Raw genomic sequence first — 21532 nt, forward strand, 5'->3', positions numbered from 1 at the left:
TAAAATCTTAAAAAAAAAAAAGAAAGAAAATGGTACCACTATAGTTAAAGCCCCTTTGTACACCTTCCTGACCCCAGTTTTTCTCCTTCCCTTCCTAGAGGTAAAGTAATCAATATTTTGAAGTTGGAGTGTTTATTTTCATTCTGGTTTTGTACTTTTACTATTTATTTGTGTATGTCTATGCGCTACTTACATTATTTTAAAACTTTACACAAAGGGTATTTTACTCTATGTATCCTGCATACCTGTTTTTTCCAGTTCAGTTTTCAAAATTTGTCAGTGTTGATTCTTGCAGATCAAGTTCATTTCCTTAATTGCTATATAATACTGTTTATTTTTATAATAGTGATTAATTTATATTCTTTTATTGACAGACTTTTAAATGCCAGTGAAATTTGTTGGGCCACCTTTGTTTACCTTAGTGTTTGGCGGTGGTCCTCTTGGTGTTAATTGTCTAGTATTCTGCATGACTTGAATGTCCTACTGAATATGTAGATGAAAACCTGTGTATAATTATTAGAGGTTAAGAATCTGTTTTATGTATAAACACAGAATCTTTTTTTTTTTTTATTTTGCAAGGTGGTAAAATACAGTGACTTTTCTAGGGATACAATTACAATGTAAATTGAGGAAAGTATACTTTGTTTTGTTTGAAACTCTGCTAAGAGTTTACTTTTTTGGAAAATCATGGACCAATGACAGCACTGTTTGCGTTCAAATTGCCAGTATGAGCACCTGTCATTCTGCTTTAGAAACTGTCCATTTTACGTAGATTCCGTGTATAGGTGCAGATATTATATCTTCTAGCTTAGTCCTGCCAAAGCATTTACATATAGAAATAGATCTTTTATTATAAATTATTTCTGGGTTTTTGTTTGTTTCTTTTTTTTCTTTCTTTCAGGGCGTTGGTTTAGTGTTTAGTCACATGTATAGGTAAATTGCAAACTATCTATTGTAAAGGAGGGTTTTTAGATCTTACAGCATACAGACCCAGTGTTCCAGGCACTAGATTTAGAAATGGAACTGCTGAGGCTCAGGCAATTGTGTTAGTTTCATAGGGCTTCTGTAACAAACTTCCACAAACTTGATGTCTTAAGACAACAGAAATTTATTCCCTTGTATTTCTGGAGTGCAGAAGTCCAGAATAAAAGTCCAGTAGGGCAACACTCGTTTAGAAAGCTCTGGGGGGGGGTGGGGGGGGAGGATGGGAGGAGTGGGATTGGGAGCCCTCCTTGTTCTTTGTTTTCTGATGGCTCCAGGCATTTGTTTGTGGCTGTATAACTCCAACCTCTAATCCAAGTAGTTTCATTTTCTGTGAATAGCCAGTTTATATCCTTTGCCCCTAGGAATTCCAGAGGTTTTTTTCCTTCTTGTTGAATATATCTTGGATACTAACCTATCAGTTATATGTAATGTAAATTTCAACGATCTAGTTGAACCTTAGCTTTTCACTTTGTTTTTGCTGTCTGTAGCAAATACCTTTTTCTTTCTTTTCTTTTCTTTCTCACTGGTAAACAAAGAATGCTATTGATTTAAATTAACTCTTCATAGAACTGTATCTTCAGCAAGTATATTCACAAATCCTAAGCGTGTAATCACCACCTGGATCCATAATTAGAACATCAGTACCCCTCTTGTGCTTTTGTGCTCCATCCCGCCCAGCCACTCCTTTTGTGCCCCCTGTCCCAAAGGTAACTGCTATCAGGACTTCTATCACGATATAATTTGAATTTGTGAAACCTGTCTCTTTCTCCACCATATGAACTTTTTATTTTTTTTTTAAATTTTATTCATTTATTTGACAGAGACACAGCGAGAGAGGAAACACAAGTTAGGGGGAGTGGGAGAGGGAGAAGCAGCCCTCCCGCCGAGCAGGGAGCCCGATGCAGGGCTCGATCCCAGGATCCCGGGACCACGACCTGAGCCGAAGGCAGACGCCTACCGACTGAGCCACTCAGGCGCCCCCATATGAGCTTTTTAATGTCTAATTTCTTTGTGAGAATTCATCCCTGTCATCTTGTAAGATAATAGTTCTTTATCATTCTGTTGGGTTTGTTCTCCCCAGCTTTACTGAGCTATAATTGACACATAACATTGTGTAAATTTGAGGTGTACAACATGTTAATTTGATACATTTATAAATTGCAGAATGATTACTGCTATAGTATTAGCTACTGCCTCCATCCCGTCACACAGTTATCATTTCTTTTTTGTGGTAAAGACATTTAAGTTCTATTCTCTTAGCGACATCAAGTATATAAGACTATATTAGCTATAATCACCATGTTGATCCCCAGACTTGTCAATCTTACAACTAGAAGATTGTATCCTTTGACTAATATCTCCCCATTTTCCCTCTATCCCCCAGTCCCGGGTAACTACCACTACCCTGCTTCTCTGAATTTGTCTTTTTTGAAAAGATTCAACATATAGTGGTATCATACAGTATTTGACTTTCTCTGACTTCCTTCACATAGCATAATGCCCGCGAGGCCCATCCAGATGGTCTCAAATCAGAGAAGGGTTTCCTGCTTTCTCATAGCTAATAGATGATATATGTATAATCTCACATCTTCTCACATCTTTATGCATGCGTGCATTCATGGACAGTTAGGTTTTCCGTAGCTTGGCTATTGTGAGTAATACTGCAGTGAACATCGGGGTACAGACATCTCTACGAGATCCTTTTTTCAATTCCTTTGGATATATACCCAGAAGTGGAATTGCTGGATCATATGGTAGTCATTTTGAGGAGCTTCCATACTGTTTTCCACAGTTGCTGTGCTCAGTTTACATTCCCATCCATAGTGCAGTAGGATTTCCTTTCCTCCACACCCTTGCCAACACTTAGAATTTTTGTCTTTTTGGTAATAGCCATCATGACAGTTGTGAGGTGATATCTCACTGTGATTTTGATTTGTGTTTCTCTGATGATCAGTGATGTTGACCACCTTTTCATGTACCTGTTAGCCATCTGTATGCCTTTCCTGGAAAACTGCCAATTCAGTTCTTTTGTATCCATTCTACTGTTGATGGACATTTTCACTTTTCCCAGCTTGGGGATATTACAAATTGTAGTCCTATGAATATTCTTTTTTTTTTTTTAAAAAAACAGATTTTATTTATTTGGCAGAGAGTGAGAGCACAAGCAGGGGGAGCAGCAGCAGAGGGAGAAAGAAAAGCAAGCCCAACGTGGGGCTTCATCCCAGGACTTGATCATGACCTGAGCCGAAGGCAGATGCTTAACCCACTGAGTCACCCAGGCGCCCCCCCTATAAATATGAATATTCTTGTATGTCTTTTGGCACATTTTGAATTCAGCACATTGCTGAAATCTCACATTAGTTCTAGTCATTATTTGGGTTTTCTATGTGGAAAATTATGTTGTTTACAGATAAAATGGTTTGACTTTTCCTGTACAGTGTTTTGTTTGTTTGTTTTCTTTTCTTTTCTTTTCTTTTCTTTTCTTTCCTTTATTGTATATCTATTGAGTAGAATCTCTGATATAAACATTAGGAATAATAGTAGATATACTTGTCTCTTTATTTTTAATTTAAGTTGTTCTTCTGAGGTTTCACCAGTAAGTATTAGATTGAATCTTATGAATTTGCTGACAATGGATTATTTTTTGACTTAAAAAAAGAAAAGCCACGGCGATTTCATATAGTTCAACCTAATGTAATATTGACTCTAGGAGTATATTGACAGATCTGTGATTCAACCATCTTGCACAATTCACAGCGCTCACCATAGCACATACCCTCCCCAATGTCTGTCTCCCAGCCACCCCATCCATCCCACCCCCCCACCACTCCAGCAACCCTCAGTTTGTTTCCTGAGATTAAGAATTCCTCATATCAGTGAGGTCATATGATACACGTCTTTCTCTGATTGACTTATTTCACTCAGCATAACACCCTCCAGTTCCATCCACGTCGTTGCAAATGGCAAGATCTCAATTCCTTTTGATGGCTGCATAATATTCCATTGTGTACATATACCACATCTTCTTCATCCATTCATCTGTCGATGGACATCTTGGCTCTTTCCACAGTATGGCTATTGTGGACATTGCTGCTATAAACATTGGGGTGCACGTACCCCTTTGGATCCCTACATTTGTATCTTTGGGGTAAATACCCAGTAGTGCAATTGCTGGATCGTATGGTAGCTCTATTTTCAACTGTTTGGGGAACCTCCATACTGTTTTCCAGAGTGGTTGCACCAGCTTGCATTCCCATCAGCAGTGTAGGAGGGTTCCCCTTTCTCCACATCGCCGCCAACATCTGTCGTTTCCTGACTTGTTAATTTTAGCCATTCTGACGGGTGTGAGGTGGTATCTCATTGAGGTTTTGATTTGGATTTCCCTGATGCCGAGCGATGTTGAGCATTTTTTCGTGTGTCTGTTGGCCATTTGGATGTCTTCTTTGGAAAAATGTCTGTTCATGTCTTCTGCCCATTTCTTGATTGGATTATTTGTTCTTTGGGTGTTGCGTTTGATAAGTTCTTTATAGATTTTGGATACTAGCCCTTTATCTGAGATGTCATTTGCAAATATTTTCTCCCATTCTGTCGGTTGTCTTTTGGTTTTGTGGACTGTTTCTTTTGCTGTGCAAAAGCTTTTTATCTTGATGAAGTCCCAATAGTTCATTTTTGCCCTTGCTTCCCTTGCCTTTGGCAATGTTTCTAGGAAGAAGTTGCTGCGGCTGAGGTCGAAGAGGTTGCTGCCTGTGTTCTCCTTTAGGATTTTGATGGACTCCTGAGGTCTTCCAACCATTTGGAGTCTATTTTTGTGTGTGGTGTAAGGAAATGATCCAGTTTCATTCTTCTGCATGTGGCTGTCCAATTTTCCCAACACCATTTGTTGAAGAGACTGTCTTTTTGCCATTGGACATTCTTTCCTGCTTTGTCGAAGATGAGTTGACCATAGAGTTGAGGGTCCATTTCTGGGCTCTCTGTTCTGTTCCATTGATCTAGTGTCTGTTTTTGTGCCAGTACCATACTGTCTTAATGATGGCAGCTTTGTAATAGAGCTGGAAGTCCGGAATTGTGATGCCACCAGCTTTGCTTTTCTTTTTCAAGATTCCTGTGGCTATTCGGGGTCTCTTCTGGTTCCATACAAATTTGAGGATTATTTGTTCCATTTCTTTGAAAAAAGTGAATGCTATTTTGATAGGGATTGCATTGAACGTGTAGATTGCTCTACACATTCAAGATTGTGTAGCATTGACATCTTCACAATGTTTGTTCTTCCAATCCATGAGCATAGAACATTTTTCCATTTCTTTGTGTCTTCCTCAATTTCTTTCATGAGTATTTTATAGTTTTCTGAGTACAGATCCTTTGCCTCTTTGGTTAGATTTATTGCTAGGTATCTTATGGTTTTGGGTGCAATTGTAAATGGGATCGACTCCTTAATATGTCTCTCTTCTGTCTTGTTGTTGGTGTATAGGAATGCCACTGATTTCTGTGCATTGATTTTATATCCTGTGACTTTACTGAATTCCTGTATGAGTTCTAGCAGTTTTGGGGTGGAGTCTTTTGGGTTTTCCACATAAAGGATCATATCATCTGCAAAGAGTGAGAGTTTGACTTCCTCTTTGCCGATTTGGATGCCTTTGATTTCTTTTTGTTGTCTGATTGCTGTGGCTAGGACTTCTAATACTACGTTGAATAGCAGTGGTGATAGTGGACATCCCTGCCTCGTTCCTGACCTTAGGGGAAAAGCTCTCAGCTTTTCCCCATTGATAATGATATTCGCTGTAGGTTTTTCATAGATGGCTTTTATGATATTGAGGTATGTACCCTCTATTCCTATACTCTGAAGAGTTTTGATCAAGAAAGGATGCTGTACTTTGTCAAATGCTTTTTCTGCATCTGTTTAGAGGATCATATGATTCTTGTTCTTTCTTTTGTTAATATATTGTATCACGTTGATTGATTTGCGGATGTTGAACCAACCTTGCAGCCCAGGGATAAATCCCATTTGGTCATGGTGAATAATCCTTTTAATGTACTGTTGGATCCTATTGGCTAGGATTTTGGTGAGAATTTTTGCATCCATGTTCATCAAGGATATTGGTCTGTAATTCTCCTTTTTGATGGTGCCTTTGTCTGGTTTTGGGATCAAGGTAATGGTGGCCTCATAAAATGAGTTTGGAAGTTTTCCTTCCATTTCTATTTTTTGGAACAGTTTCAGGAGAATAGGTATTAATTCTTCTTTAAATGTCTGATAGAATTCCTCTGGGAAGCCATCTGGCCCTGGGCTTTTGTTTGTTGGGAGATTTTTGATGACAGCTTCAATTTCCTTAGTGGTTTAAGTCTGTTCAGGTTTTCTCTTTCTTCCTGGGTCAATTTTGGTGGTTGATACATCTCTAGGAAAGCATCCATTTCTTCCAGGTTATCTAATTTGCTGGCATAGAGTTGCTCATAATATGTTCTTATAATTGTTTGTATTTCTTTGGTGTTGGTTGTGATCTCTCCTCTTTCATTCATGATTTTGTTGATTTGGGTCATTTCTCTTTTCTTTTTGATCAGTCTGGCCAGGGGTTTATCAATCTTGTTAATTCTTTCAAAGAACCAGCTCCTAGTTTCGTTGATCTGTTCTACTGTTCTTTTGGTTTCTAGTTCATTGATTTCTGCTCTGATCTTTATTATTTCTCTTCTCCTGCTGGGTTTAGGCTTTATTTGCTGTTCTTTCTCTAGCTCCTTTAGGTGTAGGGTTAGGTTTTGTATTTGAGACCTTTCTTCTTTCTTGAGAAAGGCTTATATTGCTATATACTTTCATCTTAGGACTGCCTTTGCTGCATCCCAAAGATTTTGAACAGTTGTGTTTTCATTTTCATTGGTTTCCATGAATTTTTTTAATTCTTTAATTTCTTGGTTGACCCATTCATTGTTTAGTAGGATGCTCTTTACCCTCCAAGTATTTGAATTCTTTCCGAGTTTCCTCTTGTGATTGAGTTCTAGTTTCAAAACATTGTTGTGTGAAAATATGCAGGGAATAATCCCAGTCTTTTGGTACCGGTTGAGACCTGATTTGTGACCTAGGATGTGATCTATTCTGGAGAATGTTCCATGGGCACTAGAGAAGAATGTGTATTCCGTTGCTTTGGGATGGAATGTTCTGAATATGTCTGTGAAGTCCATTTGGTCCAGTGTGTCATTTAAAGTCTTTATTTCCTTGTTGATCTTTTGCTTAGATGATCTGTCCATTTCAGTCAGGGGGATGCTAAAGTCCCCCACTATCATTGTATTGTTGTCGATGTGTTTCTTTGCTTTTGTTATTAATTGCCTTATATAATTGGCTGTTCCCATGTTAGGGGCATAGATATTTACAATTGTTAGATCTTCTAGTTGGATAGACCCTTGAAGTAGGATATAGTGTCTTTCCTCATCTCTTATTACAGTCTTTGTTTTAAAATCTAATTTGTCTGACACAAGGATTACCACCCTAGCTTTCTTTTGGTGTCCATGAGCATGGTAAAGGTTTTCCACCCCCTCACTTTCAATGTGGGGGTGTCTTTGGGTCTAAAATGAGTCTCTTGCAAACAGCATATTGATGCGTCTTGTTTTTTAATCCAGTCTGATAGCCTGTGTCTTTTGATGGGCATTTAGCCCATTTACATTCAGGATAAGTATTGAAAGATACGAATTTAGTGCCATTGTATTGCTTGTAAGGTGACTGTTACTGTATGTTGTCTGTGTTCCTTTCTGGTCTATGCTGTTTTTAGGCTCTCTCTTTGCTTAGAGGACCCCTTTCAATATTTCTTGGAGGGCTGGTTTCATGTTTGCAAATTCCTTAATTTTTGTTTGTCCTGGAAGCTTTCATCTCTCCTTCTATTTTCAATGACAGCCTAGCTGGATATAGTATTCTTGGCTGCATGTTTTTCTCGTTTAGTGCTCTGAAGATATCATGCCAGTCCTTTCTGGCCTGCCAGGTCTCTGTGGATAGGTCTGTTGCCAATCTAATGTTTCTACCATTATAGGTTACATATCTCTTCTCTCGAGCTGCTTTCAAGATTTTCTCTTTGTCTCTGAGACTCGTAAGTTTTACTATTAGAAGTCGGGGTGTTGACCTGTTTTTATTGATTTTGAGAGGGGTTCTCTGTGCCTCCTGGATTTGGATGCCTGTTTCCTTCCCCACATTAGGGAAGTTCTGTGCTATAATTTGCTCCAGTACCTTCTGCCCCTCTCTCTCTCTTTCTTCTTCTTCTGGGATCCCAATTATTCTAATGTTGTTTTGTCTTACCGTATTGCTTATCTCTTGAATTCTGCCCTCGTGATCCAGTAGTTGTTTATCTCTCTTTTTCTCAGCTTCTTTATTTTCCATCATTTGGTCTTCTATATCACCAATTCTCTCTTCTGCCTCATTTATCCTAGCAGTTAGTGCCCCCATTTTTGATTGCACCTCATTAATAGCCTTTTTGATTTCGACTTGGTTAGATTTTAGTTCTTTTATTTGTCCAGGAAGGGTGTCTCTAATAACTTCCATGCTTTTTTCAAGCCCAGCTAGTATCTTTAAAATCATGATTCTGAACTCTAGGTCCGACATCGTACTAATGTCCGTATTGAGTAGGTCCCTGGCAGATGGTACTACCTCTTGTTCTTTTTGTTGAGGTGATTTTTTTTCATCTTGTCATTTTGTCCAGAGGAAAATAGATGAATGAGAGAACAAAATGCTAACAGGTTAACAATGTCCCCTAAAATAAACTCTAAACAAATCAGAAAAAACCTGAAACCAGGGGAAAAGAAAGGGAAAGAAAGAAAAAGAAAAAGAAAAGGATAAAGACAAACAAAAACAGACCAAAACAAAACAAAAAAATAAACCAGAATATGATCAAATCTGATCAGACTAGTGCATAGATCAGTGCCACATACTAGATTTTGGGTGTATTTTGGTCTGTTAGAAGAAAGTGCCTCCTAAAATTTTAAAGAAAGAAAAACTTATATATGTACAAATAAGGGTTGATACAATGAAGGGATGGAATATGACTGTAAAGATGAAAATTAAAAAAAGGAATTGATAAGGTGCTTGAAAAAAGAAAGAAGAGGATTAAAAAAAAAGAAAGAAAGAAAAAAAAGTGGGGGGAGAGAATGTGATCAGGCAGGAGACCAGAACAAAGGCATACACTAGTGATTTAGTGTATATTTTGATATGTTAGAAGAAATTGTATCTCAAAGTTTTAAGGAGAGCACAACTTATATATATATGCCAAAATAAGGGTAAGTACTATGAAGGGATAGAATATGACTCTAAAAATGAAAAATAAAAATGTTTTTTTTAAAAAAGGGGTGATAAGATGTTGGTTGAAAAAGGGAAAAAGAAAAATTAAAAAAAAAACAGTTAAAAAAATTAACTTTGAAAGACTAATGAATCATCATAAAAAAAGCCATGAATTCTATGTGCAGTATTCCCCTAGCGCTGGAGTTTTCCCGTTCTCATTGATCGGTAAATTTGGTCTTGGCTAGCTGTTTGTGCTGATCTTCTGGAGGAGGGGCCTGTTGCCATGGTTCCCAAATGTCTTTGCCAGATGCGGAATTGCCCCGCCCTTGCCGGGTCGGGCTAAGTAATCTGCTCGGGTTTGCTCTTGGGAGCTTTTGTTCCCTGCAAACTTGCCGTACAGCTTTGGAGGACAAGAGTGAAAATGGCGGCCTCCCAATCTCCACCCCAGAGGAGCCGAGAACGTGGGGCCCCGCTCCTCAGTGTGCCCCCAGAGAAAAGCAGTCAGTCACTCCCGTCTCCCCAGTCTCCGGCCACACTCCGTGATCACCGGCCTGTGACCGAGCATTTCTATCTCTGGCACCCAACTTGGTGTGGAGTCTCCAAACCCAGCAGTTCCCTGTGGTGTGCTCCTGTGCTGCTCCTCCCAGGGGAGGGAGGGGAGTCTCCCCAGATCTGCCACTTGTTGGGTCCCCGCTGGAGGAGCAGTGGCCCGGCTGGGCCATGGGTCACGGTTTATGGCAACCCCGAGCTGAGAGCCTGTGCCTCGGCTCCGTCTCTGCAGCCGGCTCCCCCGCTCCGATACCTGGGAGCTCTGCCACACTCAGGCACCCCCGGTCTTTCTGTGACCCCGAGGGTCCTGAGACCACACTGTCCCGTGAGGGTTCCACCCCCCGCTTAGCCACTGGAGCGACGTCCCTCAGTGGAGCCCACTTCTAAAAGTTCCGATTTTGTGCTCCGGGGCTCTATCACTTGCCAGAAGTGGCCAACAGAGGCCCCCTCCTCTGCCATCTATCCTCCCGAATATCGCCTCGGATTCACTTCTCCACACATCCTACCTTCCAGAAAGTGGTCGCTTTTCTGTTCAGAGAGTTGTTGCTATTCTTTTCTTCGATCTCCTGTTGAGTTCGTAGGTGTTCAGAATGGTTTGATCCCTATTCAGCTGAATTCCTGAGACCAGATGAAATCCAGGTCTCCTACTCCTCCACCATCTTGCCTCTACTCCTAAGCATCCAACTCTTAATTTCAGCTCAGGGTCATGAGATCAAGCCCCTTGTTGGGCTCTGTCTGCACTGAGTGAGGAACCTGCTTGAGATTCCTTCTCTCCCCTCCGTCTGCCCCTCCTCCTGCTCATAGATGTGCACATGCTCTCTCTATCTCAAAAAAAGGCCCCAGGGATACCTAGGTGGCTCAGTTGGTTAAGTGTCTGCCTTCAGCCCAGGTCATGATTCTAGGGTCCTGGGATCGAGCCTCACATTGGACTGCTGCTCGATGTGGAGCCTGCTTCTCCCTCTCCCTCTGCTCCTTCCTGTGTTCACTCTCTCTCCTGCTCCCTCTCTCAAATAAATAAATAAAATCCTAAAAAAAACCCTCCTATATTGAGAGTTTTAACTTCATTGACTATATATTCCAGGATTCTCATATAGTTTGTCTTTATATTTATTAATTTATTAATGTTTTGTTTTTTATTTATTTTTATTTTTTTTAAGTAATCTTTACCCCCAATGTGGGGCTTGAACTCACCACCCCAAGATCTAGAGTTGCATGCTGTACTGACTGAGATAGCCAGCCGCCCCCTAGTCTCTCTTATTAAACATCTGCTGAATATTTTCTTTCTCTGTTTCAATTTTGTGGTTTTTTATGGAATATCCCCCCTGCTTAGATGAAAGATCCTAGCTACTTATTTTAATAAGTAGCTATAATAAGTATTTAATAAGTAGCTAATAAAATTGTTTTCAGATTGTACAAATTAATTTTCATTTGAAGTGAATTTGTCTCTGGATTGTCAGTTCTGTTGGTTTTCTTAGCTCTTGGGATTGCACTGAAATTATAGACCAGTTTTGGGAAAATTGATATCTTACTTAACAGTATTGAGTCTTTCAGTCCATGAACCTGGTACATTTTTACATCTATCTGGACCTTCAGTTTCTTTCAGAAGTGTTTATTGTTTTCAGTAGACATGCCTCACACATATTTTGTTAAATTTATATGTAAGTACTGCATACTTCAGGTTTTAATGCTATTGTATTAGAAGTCCAGTGTGCTATCCATTGCGCGATGGAGCCAATGCTATTGTAAATGGTATTTAAAAAATTTCATTTTATAAGTGTTATTGCTGGTATAGAGAAATAACATTGGTCTTTGCATATTGAATTTATATCCTGTGACATCAGATTCTTTCCTTATTTCTAGTAGCATATTTATAAGGTGTAGACTACAGTTAGGTTGTCTACAGATATTTAGTTTTACTTCTTTTCAAGCTGTACTCCTTTATTTCTTTTATTTTTCAAATTTCTTTTTCTTGTCCTTTTGCACTGGCCAGGACCTATATAGTACATTGTTGAATACAGGTGTTGAGCATGGACATACTGACCTTTTTGCTGATATTGGGGAAGCATCCAGTCTTTCAACATTATGTATGACATCAAATTCAGGCTTTTTCATAGATATTCTTTATCAGTTGAGGAAATTTCCTTCAGTCCTCAGTTTGCTAGAGCTTTTATCATGAATGGAGCTTACATGTGTCAAATGCCTTTTCTTCAGAAAAAGAATTGAAAGGAATTTCTAAGATTTAATGTTATAATACACCTTTTATAAGTGATTTAATTATATCTCACATATTTTTATGTATTGTCTTTTCATTTTCATGCAGTTCAAAGTATTTTTTAATTTGTCTTGTAATTTCTTCTCTGACTCGTATGAGTGATTTAGGAATACAGTTTTTAATTTCCAAATATTTAGATTTTTTTCAGATATTTTCCTGTTATTTATTTCAGTTTAATGGGGTTAGAGAATATAGTCTGCATGATTTCAGTCCTTTTATGTTTGTTGAGGCTTGTATGGCTCACAGTATCATCTTTCTTGATAAATGTTTTCATGTACACTTGGGGAAAAATGTGTATCCTTCTTTTGTTGAATGGAGTATTACATAAATGTCAATTAGGTCAAATTACTTGAATGTTGTTGTTTATATTTTCTATACTTTTAATGATCTTTTGATTGCTTATTTTATCAGTTACTAAGAGGAAAGAATTGAAATTCAGTTATATACTGTAATTTTTTGCTTCATTTGATACTATCTTATTAATTGGTTACACATTTAATTTTCTTATATATTCTTGATAAATCAAATTTTTAATCAATATGAAATGTTTCACTTTAACTTTGGTAATCTTTCTCTCTCTGAAGTCTACTCTATATCATATTAAGACAGTCACCTAGCTTTCTTATGATTAATGAATGTATGATATGCCTTTTTCTATCATTTTGCTTTTATCCTGAATCTTTAATTTTTAAAAAAATTAAGATATAATTCACATACATAAAATATACCCATTTAAAGTGTACAATTCAGTGAATTTTAATATATTCACAAAGTTGTAAAACAATCACCACTAATTCCAGAGCATTTTCATCACCCTAGAAAGAAATCCCATACCTGTTAGCTGCCATTCCTCATTCTCCCTCTTCCCCAAGACCCTGGCTACCACTAATTGGATTTCTAGGTCTATGGCTTTGCCTATTCTAGACATTTATGTAAATGGAATCATACAATATGTGGCCTTTTGTGTCTGGCTTCTTTCACCTAGCATGTTTGTAAGGTTCATTCATGTAGCATCTGTCAGTACTTTATTCTTTTTTATGGTCAGATAATATTCCGTTGTATGGATATACCACATTTTGCTAATCCATTCTTCAGTTGATGGACATTTGGATTGTATCTATTTTTAGGCTATTAAGAATAATGCTGCTATACTCTTGGGTTGCTATGTTTTTAGCACTCTTGGGTATATACTTAGGAATTGCTGAATCTTATGATAACTATTTAGTTTTTTTGATGAACTGCCAAACTCTTTTCCACAGTGACTGTGCCTTTAATACATTTCCATCAGCAAACTATGAGGGTTCCAATTTTTTGGCATGCTCCCCAACACTTGTTTTTGTCCATCTTTTTAATTATAGTCATCCTAGTGGGTGTAAAGAGATATCTCATTATGATTTGATTTATATTTCCCTAATGACCAGTGATATTGAACATTTTTCATGAGTTTATTGGTCATTTGTTTATCTTTGGAGAAATAGCTATCTTTTTTTGCTTCATGGGTTTTGGAGCTCTGTTAAGTGCATATATGTTTTCTAGAAATATATGTCATATGTGTTTTTAATTGTTGTGTCATCATAAAATGTCCTTCTTTGTTTCTAGTACCAACTTTTGTTTTAATGTTTAGTTTGTCTGATATTAGTTTAACCATTGCAGCTTTCTTTTGGTTACTGCTTGCATAGTTAATTTTTACCATTCTTTTACTATCAACTCTTTTGAGTCTTTGAATCTAAAGCGTGTCTCTTACAGACAACATGTGGTTGGATTATAGTCTTTATCCATTTTACGAAGTTCTCCCTTTGCTTGGAGTATTTTCAGTTTACATTTAATGTAATCACATATAAGGTAGGATTTGCCTCTTTCATTTTGCTATTTGTTTTCTGCATATCATGTCTTTTTGTTTCTCTGTTTCTGCATTAGTGCCTTTTGTGTTAACTGTTTTCTAGTGTACCATTTTAATTCCTTTGTTTCTATTACTATATTTTATAGTTTTTTTTGTGATGGTTGTTCTGGGGTTCACAATTAACATCTTAGTTTATAACAATCTAGTATGTAGTAATACCAATTTAATTTGAATAGCACACAAAACTTCTGCTTCTATTTAGTTCCATTCCCTCTCTTCTTAATGATTTTATTGTCATACAAACTACATCTTCATACAGATATGCCTCATCAACACAGTTTCATAATTGCTGCTTTCTGTAATTTTATTTTAAGTAAGGATGGAGAAATAAGAGAAAAAAATTTATACTGTCATTATATTTGTCTATGCAGTTTCCTTCCTGGTGCTTTTTTTTTTTTTTCCCCACATGGATGTGAGTTGTTGTCTAGTGTCCTTGCATTTCAACTGAAGGATTCTCTTTAGTATATCTTGTAGGGAAGTTGTGCTAATGACGAATTGTCTGTTTTTGTTCATCCAAGAATATCTTAATTTTCCTTCCTTTTTGAAGGGAAATTTTTGTCGAAATTGAATTCTTATTTGAAAGAATTGAACTGCAATATGCAAATATTCTGAAATTCCTTCAGCACTTTGAATAAGTCATCCCACTTCCTTGTAGCTTCATGTTTCTGATGCAAAACCAGCTGTTAATCTTATTGAGGATTTTTGGTACCTGCTGAATCACTTCTCTTGTGTTGCATTAAAGATTCTCTCTTCATCTTTGTCTTTTGAAAGTTTGATTATAATGTATGTGGTTTGGAATTCTTTGGGCTTGTTGGATATGTAGATTGCTTTTCTTTAAATTATGGAAGTTTTTGTCCATTATTTCTTTGAAAATTCTTTCTGGCCATTTCTCCTCTTATTCTGGGGCCCCTAATATATCTATGTTGTTGTGCTCAATGGTATCCCACAGATCTCTAAGATTCTGTTCATTTTTCTTTATTTTTTCTTTCTGTTCCTTAGACTGAATAATCTCAATTGACATATTTTCAGGTTCACTTATTCTTTCTTCTGCTAGCTTCTCTAGTGAATTTTTCATTTCTTTCATGTACTTTTCAACTCTAGAATTTCTTTTTGGTTCTTTCAAAAAATAATTTCTATTCCTCTATTGCTATTCCCTCCTTGATGAGACATTATTGCCATGTTGCCATACTTTACTTTAGATATTTAGACAAGGTTTCCTTAGTTCTTTGTACATATTTTTATAATAGGTGATTTAAAGTCTCTGTTTAGTAAGACCAACTTCTGGGCTTCCTCAAAGACAGTCCTATTGACTGCATTTTCCCCTGTGTATGGGTCATACTCTTGTTTCTTTGTATGTAATATTTTTTTTTGTTGAAAATTGAACATTTTAAATAATATAATATGAAACTCTGTAAACCCCTATTTCTCAGGGTTTATTGTTTGCTGTTTTTGTTGTTTGCTGCTGCTTCTTGTTTGTTTAGTTACTTTCCTGAGTTAAAGTCTGTATTCTTTGTCATGTGTGGCCACCAAAGTCTCTGCTTGGTTAGCTTCATGGCTTGCTAATGACTGGATTTATATATCATTAAATGTCTTGAACCAATAAGTCTCCCAGTTTTTGCTGAAGATCTCTGTGGCTTGTTGGGGGCATGTTTTCTATGCCCTGCAGGCAGTTTACAACTCTGTCTTAGCCTTCACTTCCAACTATCCCAAACCTCAAGGTCAGCCAAAGGTGAGAGATTAGGGTTTCATCAAGTCATTTCTGGGCACGTGCACAGCCCTGAACATGTGCATGATCCTCTAAATTGCCAAGAATATATTATAGCTTCTCAAAAACAGCACCCCCCAACCCCCACACACCCATATACATGATTTTCCAGCTTTGCCTTTTAAGTATTTTGATCAGGTTATGGTTTGCCTCAATTGTGATCACTGCCTCGGGCATCTGTGGTGTTAAACAATGGCTACTGATTATTTTTGACAACTGCCTTGGGGAGAAAGGCTGTTTGTATGAATGAACTCCAATTCAGGTCAAATACAGAGAATCCCTGTGAATGAAGGTTTTCAGGGTACTGTCAGATCAAATAATGACAGTATCCTGGGGATGGGGCTTTTGGGTAACACTAAACCTGTTCTCCTCCAGTGTCTGTGGGACTGCTGGTTTTCATGGCTACTGTAATTCTAAGGATTTTGGTTTTCAAGGCTACAGAAGACCTGAGTAGAGGAGATGGGGAGTAGAATACATTAACACACCACAATATCACTGTTTTAACCAAAATTCAGCTGTTTTTCTCCAATAAATACTCTTCAGATTGTTTCAAATCTCTGGTTAATTTCTGGAGCTGTAAAAAGTTGATTTTGGCAGTTGTTGGTAGTGTTCTCTTTTGCTTTTATAGAGGGCCTGATTTTTGGAGGTATTTGGTCTACTATTCTGAACGTACTTTTTCTATGTATGTCTTTATCTTGAAAGTGATTTTTTTGCAGACAGCAAAAAAGTGTCTTGCTTTTTTATCCAATCTGAATAATTTCTGCCATTTAATTAGAATGCTTAGAATATTTGCATTCATGTAATTATCCATATGGTTGTTTTTTTTTTTTTAAGATTTTATTTATTAGAGAGAGAGAGACAGCGAGAGAGGGAACAGAAGCAGGGGGAGTGGGAGAGGGAGAAGCGGGCCTCCCACGGAGCAGGGAGCCTGATGCGGGGCTCGATCCCAGGACCCTGGGATCATGACCCGAGCCGAAGGCAGTTGCTTAACTGACTGAGCCACCCAGGTGCCCCTATCCATATGGTTGTTTTAAGTCAACTGCTTTGCTTTTTATTTTCTATTTGTTCCATCTGATTTTCTTTACCCACCCTCCTTTCCTGCTTTCTTTTTGGAAAGCTGCTGGCTGTTCTTTTAAAAGCATGGCAGAATTTGTAGAATTGTGGATGAGAAAAACTCAGGCCTTCTTGCATATATTACACATTGGAAGGAGAGTCAGTAGTTTCTAGTAGGACAATTAGAGCTGCTGCATTCCTCAATAGAAATAGAATATGAGTGACAAATTTGAACCAAGGATGTAATTTTAAATTTTTTACCAGGTACATTAAAAAAAAGTTTAAGTAGATAAATTAATTTTAATAATTTTATTTAAATGAATATATTCATAGTGTTAGTTATTAATGAAATATTTTATGCTGATTTTGTAATAAGTCTTCAAAATCTTTTTGAACAAGTTGTCAAAATCTTCAAAATCTTGTATTTTACATTCATTGTCCATCTCAGTTTTAGACTGGCCACAACTATAAGCATAAATGGCTTGCAGCTACCACATTGGATAACATGGAGTTAGAGGGATTCTAACAGGTTTGATTTTAATGAGGCAGAGTAGGAAATGAAGGTGATGGACAGCATGAGATTTGCTGAGGACCTTGATTTTAAAAGATTTTAATAATCAGTGGGGAATGTATTAGGACAGAAGTGGAAAACAGAATAAGAGGGAGATGGAGTCAAAATGTCTGGCACAGAAAATAATAATAATCTTAACTGCTATGTACAAAGAGACATGAAGTCTTATTTATTCAATGTAGTTATTTGTGTTGAGATGACAAATGATAATGATTTTCAGTCTAACAATAACTGTAGCTAATATTGGTTGGATGCTCTGTTAGGCACTTTTCTAAGCACTTTTGAATGTATTGTATTGATTCATTTACTATGTCATTTTAAATAAGTAAATCACTTATACTTTCTTGGGTCTCTGTTGTTATCATATATAAACAATCTGAAGCTGTACTTGATAATCTCTAAGCTTCTTCTAAATACTGAAAGTCTGTTTTTGGATATATTGATGAGGAAAATAAAGTTTCTGTCCTCAGAATTATAATTATAAGGGAGTTATAATTAAAAGAGGTGGGATGTACCCACTTAATTAAAATGCATGGAGACAATAATTGGGCCTTAAGAGAACTACAAAATGTTATGAGAATCTAAAATGTATTTACTTGAATATAGTAAATTCATAGTAAATCTTTGAGTTAGGTGGACTTGAATAATGATAGCTGGTGAGTCAGGAGAAGTTTTGTGTAGGAGAAGCAGCTGATTGATGTAAGCCTTGGTAAGTGATGAGTATAAATGAGGAGGAGATGGAATGGAGTGGTAGGGAGTAGTCATCCAGATAATGGAAGAATGTAATGTGTGTGTTCAGAGGACAATAAAAATATACTTTGACTGTATTTTGACTGTATTATTGGGGAGGCATTGAGTAATATTACTATGTGGGTAGGTTGGATTCAAATCTTAGAGAGCCTTTAATATCTCTTTAAGTGTATGGTTGATCACTGACTAAATGAAATATAGCAGGGACTGGGGAGACTGCCATGTAGTTTTTAGAAAGCCTATATTTTGTGCCTATATTTTCTGTCAATCTTGAGGCTAATTAAGTGCAGTTTCATATTTAAAAAAAATTTCACTGGGCCAGAAACTTATAATTCATTAGCTTTGAAACTTTGTCATATTGCTTTTGATGAGGGTGTGTATGGGCTGCTGTGTAGGGTGATATAGGTCAGATTTGTGTTTTTTATCACTATTTTTTTGTGTCCTCTAGGATAGTGCTTTGTTTCTGCTGAGTCTTAATCCTTTGTGATTAAATGATGCTGAAGAAGTTTATGTCAGCATTCAGCATAAAGTGGGTGCCTAAGGCTGACTGTTTAAAACTGTTAGTGTCTGTCCCAAGAGCCAGTACACAGAGCTTCAAATGTGGCACAAATAACCAAATGGAGAATCATAGATTTCTCAGGGGGATGGAAGTTATAAAGGCATTTCATTTAACTCTGTAAACATTAGAATCTCTCTCTCTCCTTTTTTTATTTGTGTGTGTTTTTATTAGCTTAGCAGACTAGTGTTTTTATGTAATGCCTTGTAAATTATTTTAGTGGGATAGTTCAGGGAATTCATAAAGCAGTTACATCTATCTAATTTCATTCAGGTAACTTGTCCAGGAGTGGTGCTGAAAGACAAGGAGGACATCTATCTTAGCATCTGTGTGTTTGGCCAATACAAAAAGACACAATGTGTCCCAGCCAATTTTCCACTGGTCTTCAATGCCAGAATGGTGTTTGAAAAGGTGAGTTCAAATATCAGATCAAATATTAACAAATAATCATAGTACTTCCAAATTTTTAATAAAAGCCCAGAACACAAATTATTGTTGCTGACTTTATACTTTGGTTTCGTTCGAAAGGAGATATGTAATTTAAACCCGGAAGCTTGAAAATAAATATGCATTCTGTTATGCATTAAATCAGTTGTCTCTTTTTCATGATGGATCAGCTTATTTCTAAAATTATGTTAGTGGGCTTTATGTAAAATAGAGCATCTTGAGTATTAAATAATTTTTATAAAAAAAGAGAGGAGATATTAATGGGAAAAAATAAGTTTTATTTTTACTATGGCTATCTTATGATACTTCTTTCTATGAGTTTCTTTTCTATTTTTCCCTGAAACTGCTGCTTTTGGTTATTACCAATCATATTCCTCACTTTTTTATCTCCTTCTTTCCTTCTCTGCTTTCCTTCCTTCCTTCCTTCCTCCCTCCCTCCCTTCCTTTCTTTTCCTTTTCTTCTGCAAGGAAGTACCCACGTCTTGCTCTGTTCCATGCACTGTTCTATAGGCACTGGATAAACAAGACAAACAGCCTCCTCTCTTGGAGCTTTCACTGTAATAGGAGAAACAGGCAATAATCAAGTAAACACAGGAATAATACAAATTTAGATAGTGATAAGTGTCATGAAAAAAATAAAGGGAGGGTGAGGGGACAGAGAGGGGCTGAGTGATTAGGGGGATTATCTAATTTAAAGGGTGGTCAGAGAAGGCAGTAACATTTAAGCTGAACCTGAATTATGAGATAGTTATCAGTTATTCGAAGGTCTAGGGGAAAAGCATTCTAAGCAGAGGAATAGCAAATATAAAGCCTTCTTGTTGGGAATAAGCTTGATGAGTTGGAGGAGCACCAAGAAGGTCAGTATGACCATGGAAACAAACAGTGCAGGAACTGGAGGTGAAGAGGAAGCACAGGTGAAGTTGGAGAGGGCACGACAGCCAGCCGTAAGATATGTTTAATTGTCAAATCCTCCATAGTGATCATGGGAAGCAGAGACGAAGTGCCAGTCTTCAGTAACGCCAGACGTTTCTTTGGTTGGGAAAGGAATATTTGGGGAATGAGAGGGAAAACACAGACTGTTGTTTCATGTGTATATTCCTTTCCCTTCCTGTCTTCACCTTGCTTCCCTTTCCGTTCTCCCGCTCCAGGTGTTCCCTGAAGCAGTAGACCCTGGAGATGTGGTTGCACAGCTTGAATGTAAGTTTTTAACTTTTAATTCCTGATTCTAGGGCATTTTAGAATTATGCTGCTTAATCTTGGGTTAGGTAAAAGTTAAAAAGAGTCTACTAAGAATTTTAAAAATCTTGAGTTGAGACTTTTTAAACACTTTTTAGAAACATTTTTCAGAATATACCTGGAAATAATAAAATATACATGTGCTGCAGAGAGGCTGGGAGTTTTTCCTTTTTCTGTGTTAGGTCTGTGGAAATCAAAAAGGCTTATTTGAACTTTATATTGATTTAGATGATATGAAATGTTTTTGATGTAAAGATAGAGATTCACATTGGGTGGGACTTTGCCCTGCAAACAAGCCTATGTCTTTAACCTCAGGGTATTACAAATTAATAGAGTAAATAATAGAAGATTGAAGTAATGGTAGCTTAAAATTATATATGACTTGCACTTTATATTGCATCTAATATGTTGGTAAATTATTTGAAATGACATTTTCAAGGCTGTGAATAATAGTAAATTCCTCAAAGTACTAGGAATCAACTATAAAAAGATACAACTGTTTTTGATAGCAGCAATGCAAAGTTATATATATACTTGGGAATAAGTTATTCAAGCTCTGGGTATGAAATGAAAAGCTCTGTTATTTATCCTTATAATTAGAGAGGGATCTGAGATCACCAGTTTGGTCTAATATATAACTGTGGTTCAAACACCAACAATTTTGGGCATGATCAATGTCACCTGTTCTTCTGCCCTGCACCCCCTGGGATTCCAGCATTGTAGAAGCATGGAACCTGGCACCATGCTGGAATCTGGGCATAGGGAGAGAAACAGGGCCAGCTTACTGTCTTATCTTCATGAATCGTACAGTTGAATGATTCTTCTCCAGAGAACTCTTTATGGCCACTGTCATCATCTTACTTATTTTTTTATAGTTGTTCTAGCCCTTGCTATTCTGTCTTTCACTGTGGTAGATTAGGTAGGTAGCAGTTTGGTGCCAGTAGGTAAATGCCTTTTTTTAAATAACATTACATAAATGTTAATATTTCTTGAACATCTTCCTCAATATCTGGGAAATTGTGTTGTGTATCTTAGAAAATATGAATTCTGGTATCTAAATATCTAAATATTATCTAATATCTAGATATTGTTATCCCATATCTAAATATGAGATAATTATTTCATCATTCTGAAATTCTTTTGTTTGAAACCTTTTTTTTTTTACTATTTTTTTTTTAAAGATTTATTTATTTGAGAGAGAGAAAGA

General features: G+C 37.0%; 1 protein-coding gene across 3 annotated transcripts in view; it reads left to right on the plus strand.

Moving 5' to 3' along the window:
• The window catches only part of SPATA6 (spermatogenesis associated 6), a 140573-nt gene that overhangs the window by 5241 nt on the left and 113800 nt on the right, over positions 1 to 21532 (plus strand). For all 3 annotated transcript variants that reach the window (XR_003208159.2, XM_025871564.2, XM_025871565.2), the window contains exons 2-3: positions 18916 to 19053; positions 20238 to 20286. Coding sequence is in view for 2 of the 3 variants with exons in the window: in XM_025871564.2 (XP_025727349.1) it covers positions 18916 to 19053; positions 20238 to 20286 (187 nt within the window). In the remaining variant the exon portion in view is untranslated. The remainder of the gene's footprint in view (positions 1 to 18915; positions 19054 to 20237; positions 20287 to 21532) is intronic.

Source organism: Callorhinus ursinus, unplaced genomic scaffold (assembly GCF_003265705.2).
Source record: "Callorhinus ursinus isolate GAN/ISIS: 27379988/994484 unplaced genomic scaffold, GSC_fseal_2.0 scaffold9, whole genome shotgun sequence".
Lineage (NCBI taxonomy): Eukaryota > Metazoa > Chordata > Mammalia > Carnivora > Otariidae > Callorhinus > Callorhinus ursinus.